Below are 26,809 nucleotides of genomic sequence, written 5' to 3' on the forward strand. Positions count from 1 at the left end.
TTTTTTTTTTTTTTTTTTTTTTTTTTTTTTTTTTTTTTTTTTTTTTTTTTTTTTTTGCCTTGATCGATCTTCCCAGGGAAGATTGAAATTAATTTTTTTAGGAGCTGTTTTGTCTTTGTTGATCGATTCAATTATACTTTCAAGTTATTTTTATTGCTACCATTTCCTTTCTTTTACATTCTTTGAGTTTAATTTTCTTCTTGTTTGTCTTAAATTCTTTAGACAGAAACTTAGATAATTGATTTTCAACCATCTTTAGTTCTCATCTATGCCTTTTAGTCTTTAAATTTCTCTTTAGGTACAGTTTCGCCTGTATCTAAAAAGTTTTGATATGTCATTGTGAATTCTTTGATCCAATGGTCATTTATAAATGTATCATTTAATTCTCAACAATATTAGGGTGTTTAAGTTATCTTTTTATTAATGACTTCTACACTATTGTGGTCAGTGAAGGTGCTCTTTAAGATTTTAATTATTTGAAATCTGTTGAGATTTGCTTTACTGACTAGTGTATGTCAATTTGGATAAATATTCTTTGACTATTTAGTCAGCACTTGAAAAGAATGGATATTATCCAGATGCTGGGTGCAACGTTTATTATATGTGAATTAGTAATATTTGTTAATTATGTTTTTCAAATATTCTATAGCTTAATTTTTTGTCTGTGTGTTCTATCAACTACTAAGAAGTATTATTATTTTGTTTTATGCTTTCTATGATTTGAATTTATATTATTAGGTGCATAGAAATTTAAAATTATTATATCTTCCAGACAACATGTGGACTAGTATAATATTACACATTTTCTTATGGTTAGTGTTTATCTGGGTCATCTTTTCCCATCCTTTTGCATCCAGTATTTCTGTAACCCAGTATTTAATGGTGTTTCTTATAAGCAGCATATAATTGCTTTAAAAATCATCTAGTCCAACCAAATTATTTTAAAGGTGAGGACTATTGAGATCTAGAGAGGTGAAATGACTGACTTATGAGAATCACTCAAAGACTTAATGATAATATTCAGATAAATCCAGTTTTATGTTCTACATAAAACTACATCATGCATATTCTTAATCTTATAATATTCAATCTGTTATAATTCAATATAATTAAATTCTCTGAAATATTTGTTATAATTTTAGTAGGTTTTTTTAAAGGAAGAAAACAGTTGTTGATTTATACTGATATTTAAAAATAGAAACTATGTTCTATTTTTATAATCATTTATTCACCTATTTATTTTTATAATTGCTTTTTGTTCTTTTTCTTGTCATTATTCTAGAATGCATATGTTCTGTACTACTTGGCTATTGTGGGCCATTCCGTTTCGATTGCCACCTTGGTGATTTCGCTGGGGATTTTCATGTATTTCAAGTAAGTACCCTCATAGTATCTGCTTTTTATTTTCTTCTTCAAGGTACTGAAATAAATGGAAAACGCTGTAAAAGTGGGGGTGCCTTCTGCAAATCATAAAAGACATGGGAGTCATGAAGTAGCAAGAAAAAATAATATTAATTAAAATATGCTTTTAATCCTATTTTTAAGGAAAATGGAATAGATTAAAATTTTTCAAAATGCCCTCCTTCACAAAATAAAACTGTCCTCTGAGCCCATAAGTACACTGTGTTAACATGATTAAGGTTCCATTTACCATGGCTAAGGTTTCATGAAATAGCGAGAAGAGGATCCTTCTCTTTCATTTACCCCTACTCTAAAATACGGAGGCCATGGCCATGAGTTCAAGTGCACCTTGTCTAATTATGAGCTGTATCACAAGTGGATTTGGTCAGAAGAGAAGGGGGCTGGTGAGGCTATGATAGTGTTTACACAGAGAAGGTAAGTCTCCCTTCTGGCCTTGACTCACCCAGCCACGGTCACAGAGAATGTCTGGAAGATGGCCTGTCATCAAGCGTCAATTTTTTGCTCTTGAGAACCTAGATTTGTTAAGTGCAAGTATCTTTTAAGACACTGTGAGAAACAAAATTTCAATGAGGGTTTCTATTCTGAGGCCGTGTCTATACTGTTGATTGCATTATCTATGTCAAAATGATTAAGTTGATATAGATATTGACTTCACAATAATGGAGAATTTAAAACATTGATTCTGTAGTTTCAGAATGACTTCATAATGTATATGAGATAGTAATATATGTTAAATTTGGTCCTAAAAACTTGTCCTACATTTAGCGTAATTTTTTAAAACAAAGGCAGGAAGCACCACATTTTCCTTTCATGAGAATTCTAACTTCTACACGACGTGAGGTTTTCGTCCACTAATACATTTTTTGTTGTGGTGGTGGTGTTATATGAATGGTGAAGAAAAGCTCCTTCATAGGCCCAGACTACAGATGATCCTTCACATTTTAAATATGTAATATGTAATTAAATATACAGTAATTCATAAATGGAATAATAGAATTTTTGTTTGATTTTTGTTAAAATATTATAATGATAATACTAAAGAAAAGTAAGCCAAGGGAGAACCATCTGTAAACCCACCTTTAACACAACTATTATTTTTTTAATCCTTTTTAATCGTTGCCTGTATCTTATATCAAATTTCTATATTATATTATGTCTATATCTTATGTAGTCAAGATTCTTATATTGACCTAGCAACATAACTGAATATTTTTGTTAAATAAGTAGCAAATAATAACTTAAATAGAGAATTAGCTCCTTCCATATATGGTTTAACAGGAGAAAGACATAAAGTGACAAGACATGATGGATTAATTACTAGAATTAGAATAAAAGAGTATTTTCAGTTACAATGATCAGAATACAGCAGAATAATCACATAGCATGATTAATCTTGAAATGTCTGTTCATTTTTCAACTGCACCTGACCATGGCAAACAAATATATCATCATGGCTCTCATACAACTTTGATTAAAAAGTCTGTCACTAAAAGTCTATTGTTTAAAATTTTTTAATATAACTTTAATAAAATTGGAATAAAAAGCCCCCAGATTTGTAATGGTACAATTTATAAATGTATTTAGAACTTTAAAGATAAAAAATTTCAAAGGGGCATTTCTTAGTTCTTTATTTCCCTAGTCAGTTAAAAAAGTGATCAGGTGTGAGAGCCAAACCAACAAAGAAAATAAGAATGTTCTAACAATCATTTCTACATCAAGCTACTGAAAATGGGTGTTCAAAAGGGGAGCACATGGGCAATGTAAAATATTTCTCAACTTCAATGAGTCCCAAAACAAAATTAATCTGATCAGACTCTTGAGAGAATGTGGGGGGCAGATTGTCTAGGAAGCACCTGATTTTGTCTTCTTATCTCTCAATACAAGAACTTACCAAATAACAACTTAAATCTTGGGAGGACTAACAAGTCTTATTGATTTACAATCTGAATATAATAATGGGAAGATATAAATTGAAATAGCTGGTTCTCCAGAGCACACACAAGAAGCAAATAGAATATGAAAAACACATGTCAAGATGCTAAATATTCAAGTCCACAGGAAGTCATATTTGGTTTTTATACTTGTTTTTAATCTTACCCTAAACCTACCCAAACTAAAAATATCTAGGACATCTGTTTTCTTAAAATTAAAGTATGTTTCTGATTCATCGAATGTTTTCTTTACATTTGCATTTCAGACATACTCAAAGTAATTGTGAAAAATAAAAGATAATTCTGATCTAACCCTGGATTTTATCTTTTAATTAGCAACATTTTCCCAAAATTATTTTGAAATGCTCAACATCACCCTTATAGTCTTTACTGCAAATTGCAATGGAAGGTTTTATGATTTGTGCACTTAAATGGCATCATCTGTGTGAAACCTGAGCAAGAAATAATCATCACTACCTTGCTTAATTCTACATTCCCAGGGTTGAGTTATTTTGAAAAATCAAAACAATCAATTTCATAAAACTTTCATGAAACCAAAATGGGAAGTTACACCTAGTTCCACTTCTGAGACCCAATGCCCCATTCATAATCATCCCATGGAAACCTCAGTCTAAACTAGTAAAATGTGCTTTATAGGATCTATAAAAAGGAATAACTCTGCAGATGTATTCCTCAACCATCAGGCTAAGACAATCTACAGAGGAATTTAAAGTTACTGAATATACAGGAGGCTGTGGAACTGCCAATACCTTGCCGCTAAATATCTTGGGATATTACTTGGAACGAGATCAAAGCTGCCTTTAGTCATTATGTGATTTTATTCTGAGTATGCCAGGGAAATTAACAAGTGGGGCTAAATAAATAAAAATCTTGCTCACTGTGCTATCAGAAAATAAATGTAGAAATGTATATATATAAAGTCTTTGTTATTCTAAAGAATAAAATGAGCTTGAAGAGAGCTCTGCCCGCTTCAAGATAGAGAAAAAAAATTTCAGCGATTTAAATCATAGAAAAGGCCATACTAAAGATTTTAACTGTACAGAAGTGGCAGAGTTAAAATAATGTTCGGCCAATACCATGCCATTTCGATTATTGTCGCTTTGTAGTATAATTTGCAGTCAGGCAGAGTGATGCCTCCAGCCTTGTTCTTTTTTCTCAGGATGTAACATGATATCACTTATATGTAGGATATAAACCTAAAAGCGACAAACAAACAAGACTAACAAGCAGAGATTCATGGATATGGACAATAGACTAGTGGTTACCAAAGGGTAGGAGGGAGGTAGGTAGGGTAAAGGAGGTCAAATATGTGGCGACAGAAAGAAATCTAACTATGGGCAGTGAACACACAATGTAAATATAAAGATGCCTTACTGTTAAAATGTACAGCTGAATCTTACCGGATTTCATTAACCAATGTCACCATAAAAATAAATAAATAAATAAATAAAATTGAGAAAAAGAAATAAAATAATGTTCAAGATTATATGCAGATTACTTCTGGTCCACTAGTTTAAGGATGAAGACAGCCCCTTTAGGATGGTATTTAGTTTAGGAACTTTTTGGAGAAAATAGTTAGGAGTAATAATATGGAGAGAGATTAAATAGAAACATTGAATCATTTTAGCAAGACTCCTCACTACTAGATGCCAATGTTCCTAAGAGAGTTAAAGGTGCAGATGCCCTTAGGGAAGACTGGCTTGAGGAAGTCACGTAAGTGTCCATTGATTTGTGTTTGTTTCCTGGCCATTTTAAACAAGTTTGCAATAAACTCACTTATCCCATTAGTTCTTCTTACAGTTTATTAATTGACATTTCTGTGGAATAAGTCTAACACTGAAACATCTCACTTCAGTCTCTAGAAAGCACAATAATAATTAATTCACATCTATTTTGACTGCTTGATACCTGTGCCTTCCTGATTGTTAAGTATTTAGAATATTAATTACACTTGCCTGAAAGTCAATAAAGACATATATTGGAAGACAGAGACTATTTTCACTGCAATACATTGTCTACATTACATTACTTTAGCTACATCCACAAGAAAGGAAGGTTTCCACTGGGACCCCCAGAAAGAATACTGATTCCTCTACTACTTATTCAGTATTCTCTATTATTCACTGTCACATCTGAAGTGGATGGATAGATAACTTTATCTTGTATAGTATTCACTATTGTACATCTCTGGCAACCATCCTAGTCCTCCAGAGAAGCCATTAAATCAGTGGCATTAAAGATAGCTTCCTTTCTCCCAACCCATCCTTGACATGACAGGACACCAAATAACTATCAGTCGTATTTGGCTGACTGTTCACTAAAAGAACAGTAGTAATAAGAAAAGAAGCAAGAATTATGATTGAGAGGAGTTCCTTAAGGATGAAAATTTTGTGCTAAATTTAAAGGTATACAGTCTCTTGTGAGATAGAAAAAGGTATATAATATTATTGTGTTTTGAGATATTTCTAGGAGTTTTAATGCAATCTATTTCACATTCCCTCTCCTCCCCTCACTTTTCTTGTCCATCATGAACAAGGTATAATACATAAGTCAAGGAAAACTTAGAATTACACTGAAAGATGTGACCTTTTTTGTACCAATCACAACATTTATTCCAAATGCATATTTTCCATGCACCAATAAATTTATAACAACTCTTACTTGTTTTCCTATTTGCTACTTTTCTTATTTTCTTTGAATGTGACCGTAATTATACTGTCTTATAAGGTGTGAATACTGTTCTTGTTTGTCCTATGATATCAAATTGGTTTATGAGATCTACAAAACTTAAGGCAAATATTAAATGCTTCCTTGTTCAACTAAAAGCTCCCGAGAAGCACACACATACATACATAGGGTACCAATAACTTGAGACAAAATTTTTAGTGTGAAAGATTTGCACCAGGTAAATCACAACCATGAAAATGACATTTTACTTTAGCCTTAAAATATGACATCTTGAGAATCATGCTCAAGTAGATTATTATCTCTTCTTCACATTTGACTGACACCTTGACACAGAAGCAGATTATGTTGTCTTATCCTCCCCCTATTGGAGAATCTGTAGTACTTATGGTTCTGCGTCACTCTAAGAGTAAGTAATTTTCTGTCCATCTAAATAGCTATTTTTTATCAAGAGGAATGAAGTATAGCTAACATCAGGTTTGTGCTATTTTTAAGACATTTCAGATCTGACAAGAAAATGTTGTCAGCTTCCTCATGTTCATTCAAGTAACAAGATATTTGCACTGAGAACAATTTAACACATAATTACTTATGTTAAGGTTAGTTAATCCTCTTTAGCATCCTATACCTCTCCTTCACAATAGTTATCACAATGAGAGTAAATAAGCAATTATAAGGTATATACAGTCTCTGAAGGCAGAAGCTGTCTGCTTTGTTCACCCATATATCCCTAGCATCTACCAAAATGTCTGAATTATTGTGGATATGCAGTAATATGTATTGGGTTATTGAATGAATTTTAATAAATTTAAAGTACCTTTAACTCATTTCAAAAAGCTTAGTGTAAATGTCATTAAGTAAGTGTAATAAAATTTTTAAAACTTAATAAGCAGAAATTATATTGAAACCTTCAAGAAACAGAAACTCATATATTAGTCATATTCTTCTTTTGGAGCCTAACAGTTTATCCAGCTTTAAATCATTATTTTCTCATTATATACATAATACAATACTGTACATAGGTTTTAGCTAATAGGATAATGTCCACTAATAGTTAATACCTGTATTAAGAATTTGGAAAATGTTCAGCATGATACAAAGTATAAGAAATTAGATCATCTACCCTTTAATGTGATTCTTTGATGTATACTGGTGCTCACAGCTTGAAGAAGAAAATTGCTCTTATATAAAAATTTTTTACCAAAAAAATTAGTATTAAACTTTACAATGTGTTAGACACTGTGCTGAATGCACAAAACAAATTGCTTTAACACTTTTATTCTAGTGAGAGAAAAGAAGAAAATATTCAACAAACAAATATATGATCTGTCAGGAGGCGAGAAGGAAAACAAAGCAGGAATACAGGGCCTGAGAATAAGCTAGAGGTGGGGGAAATATATTTTATTCAGGGTGGTTCTGGACATTGAACATTAACCAGTCCTTTAAGTTAATGTTGTGTATCAGCAGATTATTGAACTCTACCTGATAAAAAGAAAATCAGTAATGAGAATAGTAGCACTGTATGAGGCATTCATCGGCCATTCTTTAGTTCTGGATAATGTCAACTGTCATTGGGTTAAGCCAGGTTGAATCCAATAATGAGACCACAGATATTTGCCTCCCAGTGAGAAAAATTATAAAATACTATTTTGACTGTATGGAAAATGGTAGCTCACAAGTTTAACAGTGCAATATGGAAGAGTTTGTGCATTATAAACGGGTATAATGTTTCATGTAAATACTTTTTTTCTTTTTAAAGCCTTAAATTTGCAACCTACTTTTAGAGCACTATTATAAAACCAATTAGGCTCAGTTTATTTAACAGTCTTTTCTGCTGCTAAATAAGGTTGTGTGTGTGTATGTGTCTGTGTGAAAGTTCTTCTCTAAACCTTATCTTTACAATAAGCTGCCTCCTGGATATAAAGTTCCACATTCTACCCCTGCTCAACAAGTTGGGAATTTTAAAATATTCTGTATTAACTATTTACTAATGCTTGTGCTTTCTAAAGAGTTAAAAAGCATAGCTACTATAATCAAAATATGCTCTAACAGATGCCCTCATTACTTAAATTTACTTTTTACTACAGATAATTGACAATTCATTTTCTTTTGATTTGGGAATATAGGAAAAGCATCATAAGTAAACCCAGACCATTCTCATGTTTCATCTTTACCCAGAATTTTCTTTTCAAAATTTGTAGGATTCTAACTTTATTTCATGAAGATTTTTTAGGGATAGTTGCTATGCTCAGTCTTTAGTCATTAACTGAATGTTTTAAATTTTCACATTATATTAAACATTATTGAACTGGATCAAATATGGTAAATATAACATTTTTATTCATCTAAGATAATTATTCCAATTTTGTTATAGCCATCCCATAGGCTTTCTTCATTTGCATCAAAAAGTGAAATAGGATATTCAAACTAATGTTTATTCATGTGAACATTCACACAGATACATACGTACGAATTTATGAAATGGAAGACAAAGTAATAAAAAAAATCCAACAAACTGCTTAGCACCCAAAAGGTGGGAAGTGCCTATGCCAACGAGCATAGACGTCCCTTGCATAGGCATCCTTCCATCCAAACCACACTCTGCCTCATAATGACATCAAATGTGAGCTTATTTAAAATTCTTTGCCTGTGTCTGAGCTCCACCATCAGGAGGATGTGGAAAAGAGGAACCACAGAGTTGATTCTGGTTGGAATATGAGAAATAAAAAGATGTTAGAAGAAATGGCAAAAGAGAAGACCGACAGGAGACTTAATAAAGTCTGTATAGGTGATGGATCAAGAACATGGATTCAGTACTTGGTCACGGGCCTTGGTTCTGTTATCCCATTTGCCACACATCAAGCCTGGTTACATCAAGCAACAGTCGACTTTTCATCTAAAGCACACTCCAAACCCTAATGGTCTCTCTTGCAAGAGTCCTTTTCTTAATTAATTTCATGACATCGGTTATAATTAAAAGTGATTTTATCACTCACTTTTTTAGTTGTACGAAATCACTGTGAGGACTGAAAACCATGAGCTACTGTGACTGAAAAACAGTTTAAATATCAAGCAGAAAAGTAGTAATGTGTCTTAAAGATGGGAAAAGCCTCACTTATTTCAATGTGCTCTCTCGTCTATTGCTAAAGGGAGTGTTAAAAATATTACCAAAGGGTTTTTCTCCCCGAGGTACATCAACTTTTTGGCACCGGTTAATGCTTTTTCATTACTTTTTTTTTCCAGAAGCCTTGGCTGCCAAAGGGTAACTCTGCATAAGCACATGTTTCTGACTTACATTCTGAATTCTATGATTATCATCATCCACCTGGTTGAAGTGGTACCCAATGGAGAGCTTGTGAGACAGGATCCGGTGAGTGCTGCATGATTTGTTTTTAATTTTATTTTTAAGGATATAGTACTCATAAATAGTGAACATGGTGTTACTGTTTGACTTAAGCAGCTCTTTGCATGTGTAATTATATTTACTTTTACAGTTAAGTTTAGGAAAGACTATCATTTCTATGAACTTATTGCAAGTAATTATATGTTATAACAAAGGGCTAGAAATAATTCAATTATAACCAAATAAGAATTACACAACAAATCATGAGTTTTTACTACTAATTAAAAATTTATTAACATCTAAGAGAAGTTTACTGAGCCCATCTTGTGAATATAGACAACTAAGTGCATTAAGGCAATGCATCCCAGTGGCCCCAGTGTGTCACTAATGGGTTACAGGTGTGCCTAGACAATCCTTTCAGTGTTCTGACACCAGGCTGGGCTTGGGCCAGTCACTTCAGCTATGAGTAGCTATGTATTTACTCTAGTAAGCCATGTAAATATCATCATGGTCTATATCTGCAGGACTTGAAAAAGGTTTAATGACCCCTACTTCACTCATTCTCATTTCTCAGTCTCTGCTGATGGAAACCCATTAACTGAGTTCACCTAGAAACCAGAGGGCAAGGAAGCCCTGATGGAGATTTACAGATCCATTTCTCTGGGCCCAGTGCAGTGGAAGCAGGGTGGAGAGTGAATTTGAAAGCACAAACAGAAGCTATCTAGCACAGAATGAATGGCCAAGGGATATTTTCATTTTTGTTTCTCTGCTTAACTGGGTTATGCAAGCATCTGTAGATAGCCTCATCTTTCAAAGCTGGCATTTAACAGCTTTGCCAACCCAATGACAAAAATGCGTGAAATCCGCCCAGAGCATGCATCCTGCGTGACAGCGGCATGGCATGGGAAAGCAGCTTAATTTGGCTTCTAATGGATCCACAGTGTTAATAATTTCTGCAGCATGAATATATCCAGAAAGACATTATGACCTATCTTTTAAAACCATGGCATCTGTTATCTGAGACAAAGTCCTGCCTTATCTGCAGAATGAGACCCAATGGGTTTACCTGATGAGTTTTCTTTCTTAATGTCAACTGATTTTAATAAAAGTAATCTCATTTCATTTAATCCTCATAAAACCCCAGTGAAGGGTACATATTATCTCCATTGCTAGCTGAGTAAACTGAGGCTCAGTGAGGGCACATGTCCTCCGTACTATGGATAGTTGAGATGGGATTCGAACCCAGACCTATCTCACACAGAACCCCATCCGCTCTCCTCTATACTACATGGTGCTCTTGGTTGTCTTGATTTATTTATTTGAGAAGACGTGTTCTTAAAGAAATTGGCTCAGCCATTCCAAATTAATGGCTGTCTATAATTGAATAGTTAATTAGGGAAGCTGACTCCCCACTAAGTTTAAAAAGAGATGTAGAAGCAATTAACTAAGCATCTCTCAGCAGAGAAGACTCAAATTTTTGGCTTCCCATTTCCCAGTAAGTGCAGAAATCCTCAGAAAGTTATTGTCTGTACAAAGCAGACCAGGAAATGGCCATTCAGTCATTAAATAATCAACCCTGGGAACAGTGCTTAGTCAGATTATGAGCATTATAAATTCTTAAATAGACTCTCCTCATCTCTCTTTTGAGGGTCTCACACCCACATGTCATACCAACAGAGCACTCTCTAGCTGTTAAAGTGTGGGGGCGCTTCTCATCCATTGTGAAATTGTACTAAACCTGTTATCTTCCTGAAACAGTCTAAATTCAGGATTTTTCTAAGTTCGCTATCGAATTAAAGAAGCCATTTAACATTACCCATCAAACGAGAATAATAAAAACTGCCCCACTTACTTCCTAGATGTTGTCCTGGAGTCCCAAAAAAAAGCATAAAACTTTTTTTAAAATCCCAAGGACATAATATTGCAAGCATTGCTCACAATTGCTCACTGCTAATCCTTGCCCTTGGGGCTGGGTCTCTGCACGTTACTTTCCCAACCAATTTGTTACTCTAGTCATCACTCTTCATGGTCTCATGGGTTATCATCGCGGAATGTTTTCACTTTCATAGGGTAGTTTAGGAGCAGAAATGTCTATGTGCTCCCCCAATCACTGCATACAGGCTGCCCCCTAGCCACCAACAAGCCAGCCCAGCTCAGCCTTGCAGCTTCCCTATTGCTTAGAAACCTTTAATATGCCCTGTAAGCAGGTGTCTCGGGACCTGGCTCAGCCACTGTTCAGCCAGTTTTCTGGGAGAATGTAAGTGCAAGTGTAAGGGAGCCAGAGAAATGTACCGGAAGTCTTCTTCTGGGTATAGAGGGGTGAGGGTGGCTCTCTCACACACATTAGGCATTCTCAAAGTGACCTAAGTTTGAAAAACAGGAAAGAAGCTTATCTTTATGACATGACTAGCATTTAGTTCTCTCAAATCAATATATTGTTACTATAACAGACTTGTTATTTTTAGCTACGCAGGAGCAAACTTCCTAGAAAAAAACTATAAAATACTTGAAAGCTGGAATTTAATCCAGTCGGTCAAGTGTTTTTTGACTGCCAAAACTTAAACATTAGTCTTCAGAATGAACTAAATTCATATTTTGTGAAAATATCTACTTATAACATTCAGAGAGTGTGTGTGTGCGTGTGTGTGTGTATGTGTTTAATGGAAAACAAAGGAGCGAAAATTCTGTATGCCTAAATGAGAAGCCTCGTTTTTCCTGAGGGTAGACAAAATGAGAACAAGCCACCAATAACAGCCATTTACGATGGTAATGGGAAATGGGAAATGTCATGTGTGGACACATTACCCTCTTTCACATTTCAAATGTCTGTTTCCACCACAAGACAAAATTGGGAAACATATTCCTCTCATCAAATACATGTAAATAGTAAAGGCTAAAACCAAATTGCTACAATGACAAAAATTAATTCTTGTTTGTAAATTGTGAAACATATGCTTGACCCATCAGGAAAAAATTAGCTCATTTGTTTTTAGTACTTTCTCTATTTGACTATAGTCATTGTTTTCAAGTAAGTCTTTGTTAAATCTCTTATCTAACCATCCATATACAAACAGCATAAGACTAAGCAAACCAAATCAGATCAAGAATAGGCAGGAAAGAACCCTCAAGTAGACATATATGTTATTCATCTTTAAAGCTGCTTATTTAATATTTCCAAGAGAGACAGAGGTCTTGAAATTTGTGTTGTATCTCACCTTGAAAATGCATATTCTGCCATAACTGTGTTTATAGAAACCAAATTTCATAGCTATCTTTTCCCATTCAAAAGATTGTCAAAGTGAATTGCAGTTGAAATTATAAATTCAGGCATCAAGAAAGAAGAAAATTTCCTTGTTGAAATATACGTAAACGTGCAGGGGATAAACAAGAACTAAGAAAGATTTAACTAGGAAAACTCCATCTTTCCTAGGAGTAAAGTTTTCTACCTCTAAAGAGACAGACAAACTAGTATCTAAACAATGAGAATAGTGTCATCAATATATTACCAAGTCACATGCAAAGTTACATATTTAAAATTTATACTTTAAATGAATTATTTGAAATATTGCATTTTTCTTGAAAAATTGACATTCCAGAAAACATTAGTCTGAAGTTCTTCATAGCCAAGAAGAGTAGAGACAACAGAGAAAAACCCAAGAAGAGACAAAAAAAAGCACAAGAATTTTTTAAATAGGAAAGTTTTTGGACATTGCCAATCTGCAAATATTGAATGGAATTGCAGCTAGCATGAAAAATATAACTACAGTCACCAATTAAAGAAAAGCACGTCCATTGCCAGTTGAAATCCCTGTGACTCAGACATGTGTCTACTTTTGTTAAAAAGTGGAATATATAATTTTTAAAGATACATTCTCTCTTATGCAAATTAAAGGCCGAGTTATGGGTTATTTTTTTCATTTTGACCGAATTCTCAGGTCACTGAATCAGCAGTTAAGAAGCAAAAAGATGTTCATTCCCAGTGCCCATGGGAATATATTTTAGAAAGTTATTTCTTGTAAAAGGTGCCTGCATCATCCCAAATGGTGTTGCACTACCTCTGTAAGAGTTTATTTTGTTGGCGGCAAAAGAAAACAGTGTTCTTAATCCTTAGTGAGTAATCCTATAGGTTCGTGGTCCCTTTTCCATCAAAGTAGTCAGTTTCTTCCCTTGGAAGTTTTTTGATCAAGCAGATTCTCTCCTGTAACACCAAGCATGAGAATCTTTTCCCTTCACATTCTTTTTTTTTTAGAAGTTAAACTCAGAATAACTTATGGCATAAATAATGGCTGAATAGAACCTCAGTTTATTGAGTGATGTGAAAATTGCCCATTGTCATTTGTGTGATTTGAACATTTCATTTCCATAATATCTAAAATTTCATTTTCTTATTCTATCTGCTTATTTCTTCATGTAGAGAGTCAAAAGGCAGAATTAAAAGTATTGTTCTTGCTGCATCTAAAGGAAGCTGGCAGCACACTTGTCATTATCTAGAAAGAAATGTCTCTTTGAACTTTTTTCTGGGTCTGAAAGGGACAATACAGGGAGATAAGTTTTTACTGGGAACTTGAGTACTTTGCAACTCAAAAGCCAAAACAATAGAGTCACATCTTATATAACCTCTATAAGTAAAGCAAACGAATTACAAGTTCTGAAAAACAAAGTGAATTTTTTTTAATTTTCATTCATTCAGAATAGTTGAGACACCAGACTATGTTGGAACTTCATCCTAGTCACAGGAAGAGCAGCTCAAAATGGATGTTCAGGACAGAGACACTAGGGACTGATGACACCCAGGATGGCATGTGAGGGAGGTGACAGGGACAGTAGAGTTCTTGAGATGAGAAACCAACACAGATAAAACTAAGCTGGACTTATCCATTTTGGTAGCGTATGAGAGAAATTAGATTGAGAATAAAAAGGTATGATGGATTTGAGGGACAATGCAGAGAGAATAATGCCAAGGTGTGGGCATGGAATGAAGTAGCCTACCCTGGACATTTATGCTACTTTACTTTACTTACATGTCCAAACCAATAAATAGTATTTCAACCAAGATTCTGTGGTGCAGAAAAGTATACAGAATTTCTTTAGTCCTAAATTTTATTATTTATAATCAACCTCTTTCCCATATGGTTTTGAAGAATTTATTCCTAGAATGGGTAGAAGCATCAACCCAACTTCCAGCTTCTCTCATCTGGTCAGTCAGGTTCATACTCTACACAGGAAATCAGTGGCTTATAAAGGTGTCTTATGACATGGTTTATGTAGTGAGTCTTCATCTTAACATTGACGGCTTGTTCCCCTGCTTTGAAAAGGCTATCATGCATTTAGTGCAAAACTTCTTATAGACTTATTTTATTCCCAAAAAACTTCCAGATGGGATATAAAGAGTTTTATACACTTCTTTGGGGTATGTTAGTTCATTCCTAGAAAGCTATGGAGCAACAATCAGTTTGATGTTTGCTGTTCTTCGCTGGATTGCTCCAAATACTACAGCATTGTTCTTCCTGAACTATAGGATCTCAAATCCTAGCTCTTCTACTTCCTACCACGTTACTCTGTAATCTTGAGCAAGTTACTTAACCTCATTGTGCCTCACTTCCCTAATGTGTAAAGTGAAGATAACAATAACACCTTCCTCACAGAGTTGTTTGTGACGGTTGTATAAACCAATATACCTAAAATCCACAAAACAGAGTCTGACACACAACAACTCTCAAATGTTAGCAAATATTATTTATAATATTTTTACCATTGTCATTAGGCCTTAAGCACTGTCCTTTTCTAACCGTGACACCCAGTTTCATTTCTGTGTTACACAGCATAGCATAGGAGATATGGAAACTCGGAGCATTTATAAAGTATTATTTCAATCTAAAAGGCACTAAGTGTAAAAGCAGAATGCAGAGTGTACTCAGAGGTCTGTAAATCACAAATAATCAAAAGGCCTATGGTGTTAGATTATAAAACTTAATCAGTCATGGCTTGAGATTCCCCAGTAAAGAGTCATATAATTTGCTCATTGTAACACATAAAGACCCTTGAGCGCAGCAAGCTGTTAATTTTTATTCCTCTGCCACATTTCTAACAGCTCTTCTTTTCTATCGCGTGCGTACCCTGCTTTTCTATTTACTGTAGTTTTGTTTGCTGAACACTTCCACAGTGCTTGCTTTGCCAATTTCTCAGTCATCTTCCAATGTTCTTATCTCAGATGGGACTTTTTTCTCCAATGATTTTTTTTTTCCCCTAAACACACCAAATCATGACTACAGTTCCACGGATTCAAGCTCATGTTCTCTGAGGCTTTATTAGAAATCAGCTCAGGATTGCATGACAGATTCACATTGAATCGAAAACATTATATCTTTAAATTCCTCTGGAGAAAGACTTCAGTCCTTCCCTACAAAGTTATGTAATGCTGACTTCCTGGCTCGAGAATTTTTCTCCTTCATTCTGCTAGTTTTAAAGAATGTAGAAGTTGACAGTTTTCAAGTTGACATGAGAGCCTTTTGCCTTTTAGTTTATCAACTGCACTGGCATTTGACATAAAGTTATACAATTCCTCCTCATGAGGTTTTGGTGTACATGTGACTCCAAGTCAGGATGTTTTCTATTGCACTGTGAATCTACTGGAACAGAAAACTCATGCTCTTGAATGGTCAGAATTATCAGCACTGGAAGGCCAGTAAGTAACCAAAACAGGAGTCATCGGTTGGGTTCAGCATAGCTCCTGGCTCACATGTGAGAAATTTTTCACTTGGTTATCAACTCTTTGCTGCTAAGAAGCTATCACCAACAAATCAATGAACTTCAGGAGTAGCATTAACAATTTCTAGGTTATTTGCCTCATTAACCATAGAAAAGGGGCCATAAAAGTCATGTGATGAATCCTTGGATGCTCTCAAAAATTATGGGCATCAGACATATTGCAGGAAAATGAACCTATCTAGTCTATGTAAGTCACCAGAATGCAACTGGAAAAGAACACTTTGGGGACTAGGCTTCCATTCCCCCTAGATGGCTGTTTATATGTGGTGCTAATGTTCTATGCACTATCACTCTGATTTGTGGATACAGAGGGTGGCATGTGTTGACAGATGCTTGGGGAAACTGAATGCAGATACTTTGGCTCATTTTCACATTTACCTTCTGTTCACTGTTAGATCCTTGCCCATTTCTTCTGCTGATTATTTCCATTTCTTTATGACAGGTGAGCTGCAAGATTTTGCATTTTTTTCACCAGTACATGATGGCGTGCAATTACTTCTGGATGCTCTGTGAAGGGATCTATCTTCACACACTCATCGTGGTGGCTGTGTTCGCTGAGAAACAACACATGCGGTGGTATTATCTCCTGGGCTGGGGTATGTTATTTCCTTCAGCTGAGTGTTGAGCCACCTTCACTTCTGTCTGTATATTTACAATCTCCTTCTAGTCTTAGTCTCAGAGAACCATCAGAGGCCAAAGTCCTTGAGGAATGATGTGACACTGGTGAAGACAGTTCAGTCTCCAAGACTGCGTGGTAGAAGCCCTTTAACAAGTTCATACACATTGTCATGAACGTGGGGGTCAGTGCGGAGATGAAGGGGTATGATTATGAGTGTCCTCAGGTAACCCAGCTAATGAATGGTCAAAAATATGCCCTGATTGAGAGAAGAGCTGATTAGGCTCCCTTCAGTTTTATCATCTATTTATAGAGCGAAAGAGAATTTTACATTTTGGATTCTGTTTGTCCTCCACCCTGGCCCCACTTCCCTTCCTTGTGAATACTCCTTCCTGTCAATACATCAGCAGGACTCTTCAAGTGAAAGGTCAGGAAGTGGAGTCCAACTGAGCAATAGACATAACCTGATGGGTCTCCAAGTAGAGCCTATCTGACATCATAGCACGTGGTGATGGTTTTGCAAAGCCTGTGGTTGGATTGTTTAAGCTGTGGCTGCTTCTGTACAGACTGACTGAGGTAGGTAGGGTGCTGAGGTCTGTGAAGGCTCTCTAGAATTACTCCCTTTCCCTCAGGGCTGCTAACAGTCTAGTTCGCTCTGGTGGAAGAAGAACAGATAGCAAAGTAGTATGAGAGGGAAAAGATTCTGGGACAAAAATGCAGGCTGCCTTACCAAAAAAGACACATCCCACATTCCACATCAAAGGAGGATCCTCACCACAGAGCCAGCACTGACCTTGCTAACTGACAGGGCGACTATGAGTCCCAAAGCAGAGGCTGTGGATTACCTTTAACTAAGCCTGTCCATTAATGCATCATTTGGGGGAACCCTGAAAAATATTGATAAGAGGAAAGATTTACTGAGGAGGAAGGATAATCCAAAGCCTTTCTAAGAACATGAACCTTTGTATTTAAACTGCTGCCTAACAGGTATTGTTGCCAACTGTATAGATATGTCTACATAAGTAGCCCAAAGTCTTTTCTTGAATCTACCACAAGGCTGGCCTTATGCAATATTTGTTTCCATAACACTCAATCTCTAACAGAAATACAGAGACTTTAACCCATCACATGACCCAAACCCAATGAGATAATCTTATAATAGTGGATCAGTTGGAAGACATTTGGGATAGCTCAACATTGAACTGATGGTGCCAAAACAGAGAATAAGATGTTCTAATTTAGGCAAAAAGAAAGAAATTATCAGAATCTGGACTATCATTTGGAAATCAAGAGCTGAAACATAGGTAGGCTTACAAATGGGCTGTACCAAGGGATCAGACAACTAGGAGAACCCTCCCTCTACCCTTTGTCTCTGCTTTGCTCTGAGCATCTGTTTTAACCCTTCTCTTTCTCTATAAACCATAGATCACAGGTCTCTGTTCCCCCAATCATAATGGTAAATACAACCTACCCAAATGTTTCCTGAGTTCACATTTTTCTGTTTCAGCTACACAGAGAGGCTAAAAGCTTGTCTTTAAGTCTCAATTCTGAATGGCAAGGCAAGAGAATTTGATTGGTCCAGCTGAAGTCAAGGGGCCAGCCATGGTTCAATGAGCTGTGGCTAAGGATATTGAGGGGAATATTGTCACATAGTGCAAATATGTCCAATGCAGGTGACCTATCCAGAAAAAAAAAATGGGAGCGAGGTCTTTGTGAACCAGATGGCCATCTAGAATACACCCCAAAACACCTCATCTTGTGGGCCACTCCCCCCTGAGGGGCAGCATGGGCAGCCCCAGTATCCTGTCTTCTTAACTATCCAGTGAAAATGGAAATCAAGCTTGTGACTCTCCTGCTGGTCCCACTACAGGTGTTAGGTTCTGTTCTTCCATGTCCTCAGAACAGGTCAGAATACAAAGGTCAAAATGGCCTTTCATTGTTTTTTCTCTTAGTGCCAGCCTTCCACACGAGGTTGATCTTTCCTTTCCCTGCCCTCCTCAGCCTCATACATGCATACATACCCTCTCAACCGTTTCTAAACTTCCAAAGCTAGTCATGCCGGGAATCAATTGGGTACAATTTAATCCCCTCAATAGCAATTTTGACCCCAACACAATAGTAATAACTGGTGCTGGTCACATGCCTTCCAATCGAAGGCCTGAAAGCACCATCTTACCGCAGGCAGGTATGCCACACACATGCACACACACAGAGACCGTTCATGTCCCACCTGTTTTACTTATTTCCTGTGAAATAAAATGTATGGCTTACTTCTTGTGCCAGTTTTGACTACTCAAGAACATCTATCTGCCACACTCAGAAAATTTTCATGGAAGAAAGGCTATAAATTTGTTCTCGCTTGTAACATTCAGCAGAGATGAGGGCACCCAGGAGGAACAATTTATACCGCTCTTTCCATATTGATACATTGTGAATTAATTATAAAACTCTTCGGCATCATCAGAAACAGCTTGATGAAGATATGCACTTAACACGCATAAACAATTCAGAGGAAAAAAGGAACAAGCTTCAACTTTTTCAAAAGGAAAGTAATGAAGATAAATAAAATATTTATAGGATACCTTAACCTTTCTTAATCAATAACACTTAAAGCTTTATCAGAATGATTCAAATAGAATCCTAAAGAACAATGCACTCAGTAAGCTAACACAGAATTGATAATTTAAAAGAATAAGAAGGATTTGTACTTACATCGATAGACATTTGGAAAAAGAGATAGTCAACCAGTATAATTCTAAAATGTAATTATTTTTTAACATGCCAGTGCTATATCCACCTTTCTTCACTCCTCTCTCCACAAACACACACCCCAAAATTTCACCAAACTCTGGAACATTCAAAAATCGGTACCAAATCTCAACTTTGAGAACAAGATTGAGAGGCAGCCACGTTTTATATCAATAACCCTCTCTTAGAACTTTAAGCAAGCATTATCTTTTGATGGGCAGAAAACAAGTAAATTACAACCAAAATAACTTCTTAAGAAGAATAATTTCACAAAAAGTTTAAAGAATTTAACAGACAATATTGCTATTGCTCTTTTGAAATTATTTTTACACCAAAAGAGTATTATAGGTCTTAAATTTTACAATGCCAAGAAATAAGGCATAATCTATGCTTGAAAAGTCTGAAAGTGCAGCAGCAGAAAACTTGGCCCAAAAAATCTATGTCTTAAGACCTAACATCATTTGCAAGTGATGCACATCTCATCCATTCATTTCAGTTGTAAATAATACTACCCACTCCAGGACCTGGGAGGGATCTCAAAGGATTCTAAGAGGCATTACGAATACTGTCTCTGGGTAAAGAGTATCTGGTGGTGAACCTCTCTCCATCAGAAAATGAAAGAACATTTCCTTCAGTAGTTACTCCCTTACAAGTCTGCATGGGAACTCTTACTGGTCTATTTCTCTCAAATTAAAGCAACTTCAAATCCTGGTTTAGTTCTCAGAAAAATCATTTATTTCACAACCCTCTTCAGATTATTTCTTTGCCTTGCTGATTCTCCTCTTTTTATAAATCAAAGCGGGAAATCCCCTTTTCCCCATGGACTTTTGCAATGAGCAAATACAATTTATCTAGTCCCCCTAAAAAAAAATACTCCTAGGAACAAAGAATTACTCTTACCCTCATCATCTTTAGTAGGAGGGAAGTGTTGTTATGGCTCTTGGGATCTGAAGGAAGAAGACGAAGAAGGGGAAAAAAGCAAAGTGCATAAAAAGAGGTATCATGTGTAGAGGAGGGCAAAGAGCTCTAGGAATTAGCAGATATGGGGTTTATACTACTCTCTATATTAAGTAAGAAACACTCTTTCCTTTTTACAAAATAATGAGGTGGAAGTGAGATCTCCTGATGACTCTCTTGTTGTCTAATTTAAAATATATATTTCAGAATAAATCCCGAGAATAAATTTCTCTTTCTAATCTCAAGTAGGTAAATGGTATATTAGAACTGAATACAACACGATTGTTTTGTGTAAATAGTCAAAATCAAAATTCTTTTAGGTCAAACATTTAATCGATGGTCTTATTGAATTATATGCTTCATGGGTTTAGAAGCTGAAATTGTTCTTGGGTGAAAATTCAATATTTGCAGGAATTCTCTTTTTGCATATAATTCACAGAAAATCAAAGTGTGTAGGTCTAATTCACTTCTGATCTGATGATAATTTTCAAACTCATTCTACAAATATCTCAACCAAATTAAACAATATTCTGTTGTTAATGGGTATATCTGAGAAAAAATGAGAATTTTTTTCTTACGAAAATTACAACTCTACTCTAGATTACCTTTATAGAATGAAAATTGATTTTAAAAAGGGGTAACCTGACGGGATGCATTGCCAGTAACTATCTCCATTGTTCTATTTATAAATTCAAAGTTGTTTTTCACTAGCCCTTCTAGTTTAGTCAGGGAAGTCGATACTAAGCTGCCTTAATAAAGATTCTGCAACCAGAACTGACAGAGGGTAAGGAATGAGTGCACCAGCTATTGGTACGTGTGAGATAAACAGACAGAAAAACAAAAAGCCTAAAAGACACGTCTTTCAGAGCAATCAGACGATCATTTCCATATGCTGTCCCAGGTCATTTCCCTCTGTGGTGACCCAATTTCTCTCCATATGAGAGCCCATGTCACCTACAATAAAAAGCTTTCTGGTCTCAGTCAACAGTCATCATCACCATCACATAGACATAATTGTATAATAGTCATTGTGAGGGTAACAATGTACCTGTCATGCTGGATAATTTGTAAACAGCTTTTAATTATTTGGGTGCTCTTAATCAAACTCTCTGAAAGCACGTGGTATTCTAACAGAGTGTTTTTGCCCGGTTTAATCAAAGATAATTTGTGCAGAAGCATCAGGGAAATATCTTGACAGAGACAGTTAACTTGCCATTATTTTTTAAAAATGAACTACTATTTTCCCTGCAACTGCAGTCACAGCTTATGCCCAAGAAATCAGGTGTAATTTGTACCTTTTCACATTTTTAGGGTTCCCACTGGTGCCAACCACTATCCATGCTGTTACTAGGGCGCTGTACTTCAACGACAAGTAAGTATTATCATGGTTTTTAGTTAATATATTTGTAAATAAAATGTATTTGTATTGATGTCTTCTTCCCCCCTTTTATTCAGCTGCTGGCTGAGTGTGGAAACCTATTTGCTTTACATCATCCACGGCCCTGTCATGGCAGCATTAGTGGTGAGAACTGCTTTTTAAATTCATGATTAACTGTGTTATATCTGGGGATTTCTGTGAAGATGGGTCAATTATAGCATATGTATTATAACTTTCAAATGAAGCTAATTTAATGATAATCTATAATATGAAGAATAATTTGATTTGAGTCTTCAAATGAAAAAAAATTAATAATATTAGGGGTGGGCACATAAGCTCATTTCTATATATCCCACAACAATGATATAGTTGTTTTTTTTTAACAATTCTATAACTAACTTCTCCTAGTTAAGGGTAAAGACCAAGATGCTGAGGGATATAATGACAAAGGTGTTGCTGATCAGAAAGTGAGAGATCACAAAGTCCCCCTGCACTATTTTCTCTGGGTTCTGCCAAACAAAACCATCTTCCACTTCATCTTTGATACATGAGCCATCATCCTAATTACCAATGATCATGCACTTAAAATATTTCAGACACTTCACATTGCTATGCTGTTTCTAACAACAGCCATTCAAAAGTAAATACATCATCAGGACATTTTACTTATTAGGAAAACTAAACCCAAAGACTCAAGTAAACTAACCCACAATCAGATGGCTAGTAAGAAGCTGGGTTAGGGGAGAATACGACTGTCTGAATCTATAGCCAAGCTCTTTATTTATACCCATGGTTTACTATGTGTTGGCCAGCGTCAGAACCATCAAATTTAATATTTAGACATTTTCCCCATTAACCACAAACATGGTATTCTGTTCAAATAAGAGTGAGGAAAGTAAAAACAGTCTGAGTCATAGACCATGTTCTGCTCCTGCATTAAAGAGGCATCAACTTATAACTGATTAAATTGTGTTATCATCCAGATTGTCTTCTAATTTTCCTGGGCTTTTAATGCAAATTTTCAGAGTAGTGAAGTATTTACTAGCCCAACTGTCTTCACAAAGACCCACTGACACGGGCCTTGAATATTTACAACTCCCCATAAGAATTCAGTTATTATTAAAGGTCTCTTTTCTTTCTTGGGCAGTAACATTTATTTCTTTTTCAGTTAGGAAAATCATTCTAATTATTTTTAAATAAATTATCAATTAAATTCTAAAAACTTTGTTCAAAACTAATCTTCATAGCCAAAAATAATTGTGCCCCACCAGAATGTCTAATATTAAAAAGTGGCCATACCAAATGTTGGCAAGGCAAAGAGCAACTGAAATTCTCATATAGTGCTGGAAGGAACATAAAGTGAAGCCACCTCTTGGGAAAATAGTTTTGCAATTTCTCATAAAGCTAAACATACATTTACCATTTGAACAGGCAATTCTACTCCTGGGTACTTATTCAAGAGAAATGAAAACACACTTTCACACAAAGACTCATATACAAATATTCATATACAAATAGTCAAATTGTGGAAACCATTCCATTTTCATCAATAGAATGAATAAACAAATAATGCATATTATTCATAGAGTACTACTCAGCGTGCCCAATAAATGCTCATGTACACAACATAGGCGAATCTCATAGGTAGTATGTTAAACCAAAGAAGCCAGACACAGAAAATTACAAACTCTATTTCTATGGTAATAGAAATTGGTGGTTGCCAGAGGTGGGGTGAGGGAGCCATAGAGTACAAAGGGGCAGGAGGTGACTTTCTGGGGTGATAGAAATGCTCTTTTCTTTTTTGGTGGTGTTGTTACCCAGGTGCATACATTTGTCTAAACTTCTCAAGTGTAAACTTAAAATCTCCATGTTACTGAATATACATTATACCTCAGCGTAGTTATTTTCTTTAAAAAAAAAAATGTTATTTAAAAAAGAAGGCTAGGTTAGCTGTCTTCGCTACATAGACTTTACAGATAAAATTTTCAGTCCTCATTTTACTTAATTAAATCATTGTGGCTGTGGGATGTATCTTCATAACAAAAAGATAAGAAAGCAAGATCTAAAAGAAAGCAAGGTTTAAAACTTTTCTTCTTTGTAAAAGTAAAACTTAACAAACAAACACCCTATTTACAGTTGAACCTAATATACTTACATGTATGGAAAAATATTTTCTCATTTAGAAAAAAATAAGGAAATATTAATTCAAGTCTGAAAAGGATCTTGTTTACACTGATACTTTGGGGCAAATTGCACAACCTCTCATGCAGTCTCTCACATCCTATGGAGGTGACATCTGCTCCCCACGCTGGACAAACAAGAATTAAGGAAAGTGAGTGTCCTTAAGTGGTACTGACCTAGATGATTTTTTCATTATTAATATCATATCTTTGCAGGTCAACTTCTTCTTTCTACTCAACATCGTCCGTGTGCTCGTGAAGAAAATGAGGGAAACCCAGGAGGTCGATTCGCACATGTACCTGAAGGCAGTGAGGGCCACTCTGATCCTGGTGCCCCTGCTGGGAATCCAGTTTGTCGTCTTTCCCTGGAGACCATCCAACAAGGTGCTTGGGAAAATCTATGACTACCTGATGCACTCTCTGATTCATTTCCAGGTAAGGAAGCCAATGGTGTATTTATTTTACTACTTGCTCAGCTAGTGGATGCAAGATGATCACTATAATCAGCATATTCTCCTATAAATCTCCATGTTAAATCCAGCACTGTATCAACCAGATTGACTAGAGTTCTTTTAGCTAAATGATAGAGTCACAACAAAAAAAATAAATAAATAAAAATAAAAAACATTTCTAATGGAATATTCTTATAGCAAAGCACTAGATGTAAGTGGTAATAATTGTTTTTCATCGAGCCTTGACTTGCAATTGCAGTAGCAAACTATTCCTCTCCAGGTTGTCTATTTATATTGATTGTTAATCAACATAATGCACACAAAAATAACTTCAACTCTATTCTTCCTCTTCTTTTTAGGGATTCTTTGTTGCAGTGATTTACTGCTTCTACAACAGCGAGGTAAGCAGGCATTTCACATTATACCACCACGCATTTATATAAAGCCAGCACTTTTCAGTTTCCAAAGGGTCTCTTTGCATTTGCCCTTACTTCTACAGTTTTCCTCACATGATTTCATCACTCGCAGGATTGTGTTATTTCCACCACCACAATGTATGTGTGGTACAATTACGGATATTATCCAGACAGGCAGCTAAGTTCTGATATCCTTGGATTGTATCATGAGCAATAGTGAAATCTATTCTAGATTCCCATGAAAACACAAGTCATGTCCTCATTCTCTTTAAAAGACCAAACTCCTCATGAGGGCAGAGCCAATATCCAGCCAGTTCGTACTGGTTCACTGCCTTCTTTTCCAGTTGCTTGGTGCCGGTGTCATACCACTTAAGCAATGTTTTAAAAATCACCCTGAGGTTAAGATGCAAAACAGATTCTAAAATAAGTAACTTATTCTAAATATTTAGGTCACTAAAATCTAGAGAGCTTTATGGCCAGTGTTTTCAGGGGTTTTCAGCCAGAATTCTCTTTCTTTAAATGAAATCTCGCGTAGGAGCCCAGTTTGTAAAACATAAAAGCAGAGCCGCTTAAATGTGTACCAAAGAATTCCCAGGACTTCAGGGAACATGATTTGAAACCTCCCTCATTTTTTTCAGGTGAGAAATCTAAACTCCAGAAAAATCATGTGACTTGCCCGATGTTATAATCGTAGTTGTAGAACCAGAACTAGAACTCAAATTTCCTGATTCTTAATTGAATAAACTAAACTTTCCACTGCACTGCATTATGTCTATGATTTCTTCTGAAGCTTTGTTAGTATGTTTTATGTAGTTATATGCCACATAACTTTTAATGTAAAAGTATTTTTCATAATATTAAATTAATTCCCATTCAGAATAATTCTATACCAAGGCAAATTATATTTTAAGAGATTAAGATATTATTTTCCTGTAAGTAATTAGAAAAATTTTCTAATAATTATTGATTTATATTTAATTGATTCTCTAGTTTTTATTTTTTCAATTGAACAATATTTAGTGAGCACCTATAATATTTTGCCATTCTTTAACCTATTCCTCATCTTAAACCCCAATATTTTTGTTCCTTCTATTCTCCCTTTTACCTGGTACATTTTATTCTTTCCTTCATCCATTTATCCATGAACTCATTCTTTTATTCAACGAAAATATATAGTGCATTTACTATTGCTAGGGACTAGACTGAAGGCCTGGGATAGAAATAAAAAAAAAACCAACATCCTTCTGTTGCCAGCTGTTGAAATGTCTCTTCCTTAAAAAAAAAAAAGAATAGTAAAAACTAATAAATAAGGAGGGCTGAGATCACCCCATCTTTATTTCAATTTCTGTGGATGTATGTCCTTGCCTTTTAAGTTGTTTCAGATTGGCATACAAACTAAACGTTTTCATCTAAAATAATATTAATATAAGGCTAATCTAAAAATCAGGTTCAGGAGGGGCGTCCCTTGAGAACATGAGAAGATCGCATACATTTGTAAAAATACCTCAATATTTATTATGTCTTAACTATGATCCTGTCTTTGAAGCGCCAAGCACAGAAAGCAAGCCCAGAGGTACTCCTAGCAATTGAATGTGTCTAGTTCCTTTGAATGTTACCTCTGCTTTTTGAAATAAAGAAACCATCCCATAAAATTAAAAATCATCTTAATTTTAATTAAGATCTCCTTGTCAGAGGAAGGTACAAGTGTGGCATTGCTAATAATATAAAAGTTGCACACTGTGCCAAGTGTAGTATCACAGTCCTGTTGGATTTAGGCATCTGGGTCTCAGCTGGGCCTTCTGAGTAAGAGAATAAGTATTTTCTTACAACACTAAACACAGGCAGGGCATCCATCTGCATCAGAGAAGGGGCTTGGTTGAATATTAAATGTT

At 35.4% G+C, this 26,809-nt stretch overlaps 1 protein-coding gene across 1 annotated transcript in view; it reads left to right on the top strand.

Moving 5' to 3' along the window:
• The window catches only part of CALCR (calcitonin receptor), a 48,045-nt gene that overhangs the window by 14,855 nt on the left and 6,381 nt on the right, over nt 1-26,809 (top strand). Inside the window, exons 5-11 of the mRNA XM_039878284.1 lie at nt 1,283-1,374; nt 9,303-9,429; nt 16,613-16,766; nt 21,803-21,863; nt 21,947-22,013; nt 24,266-24,484; nt 24,861-24,902. Coding sequence (XP_039734218.1) covers nt 1,283-1,374; nt 9,303-9,429; nt 16,613-16,766; nt 21,803-21,863; nt 21,947-22,013; nt 24,266-24,484; nt 24,861-24,902 — 762 coding nt within the window. The remainder of the gene's footprint in view (nt 1-1,282; nt 1,375-9,302; nt 9,430-16,612; nt 16,767-21,802; nt 21,864-21,946; nt 22,014-24,265; nt 24,485-24,860; nt 24,903-26,809) is intronic.

The sequence above is a fragment of the Pteropus medius genome, unplaced genomic scaffold (genome assembly GCF_902729225.1).
Source record: "Pteropus medius unplaced genomic scaffold, Ma_sr-lr_union100, whole genome shotgun sequence".
Classification (NCBI taxonomy): Eukaryota; Metazoa; Chordata; class Mammalia; order Chiroptera; family Pteropodidae; genus Pteropus; species Pteropus medius.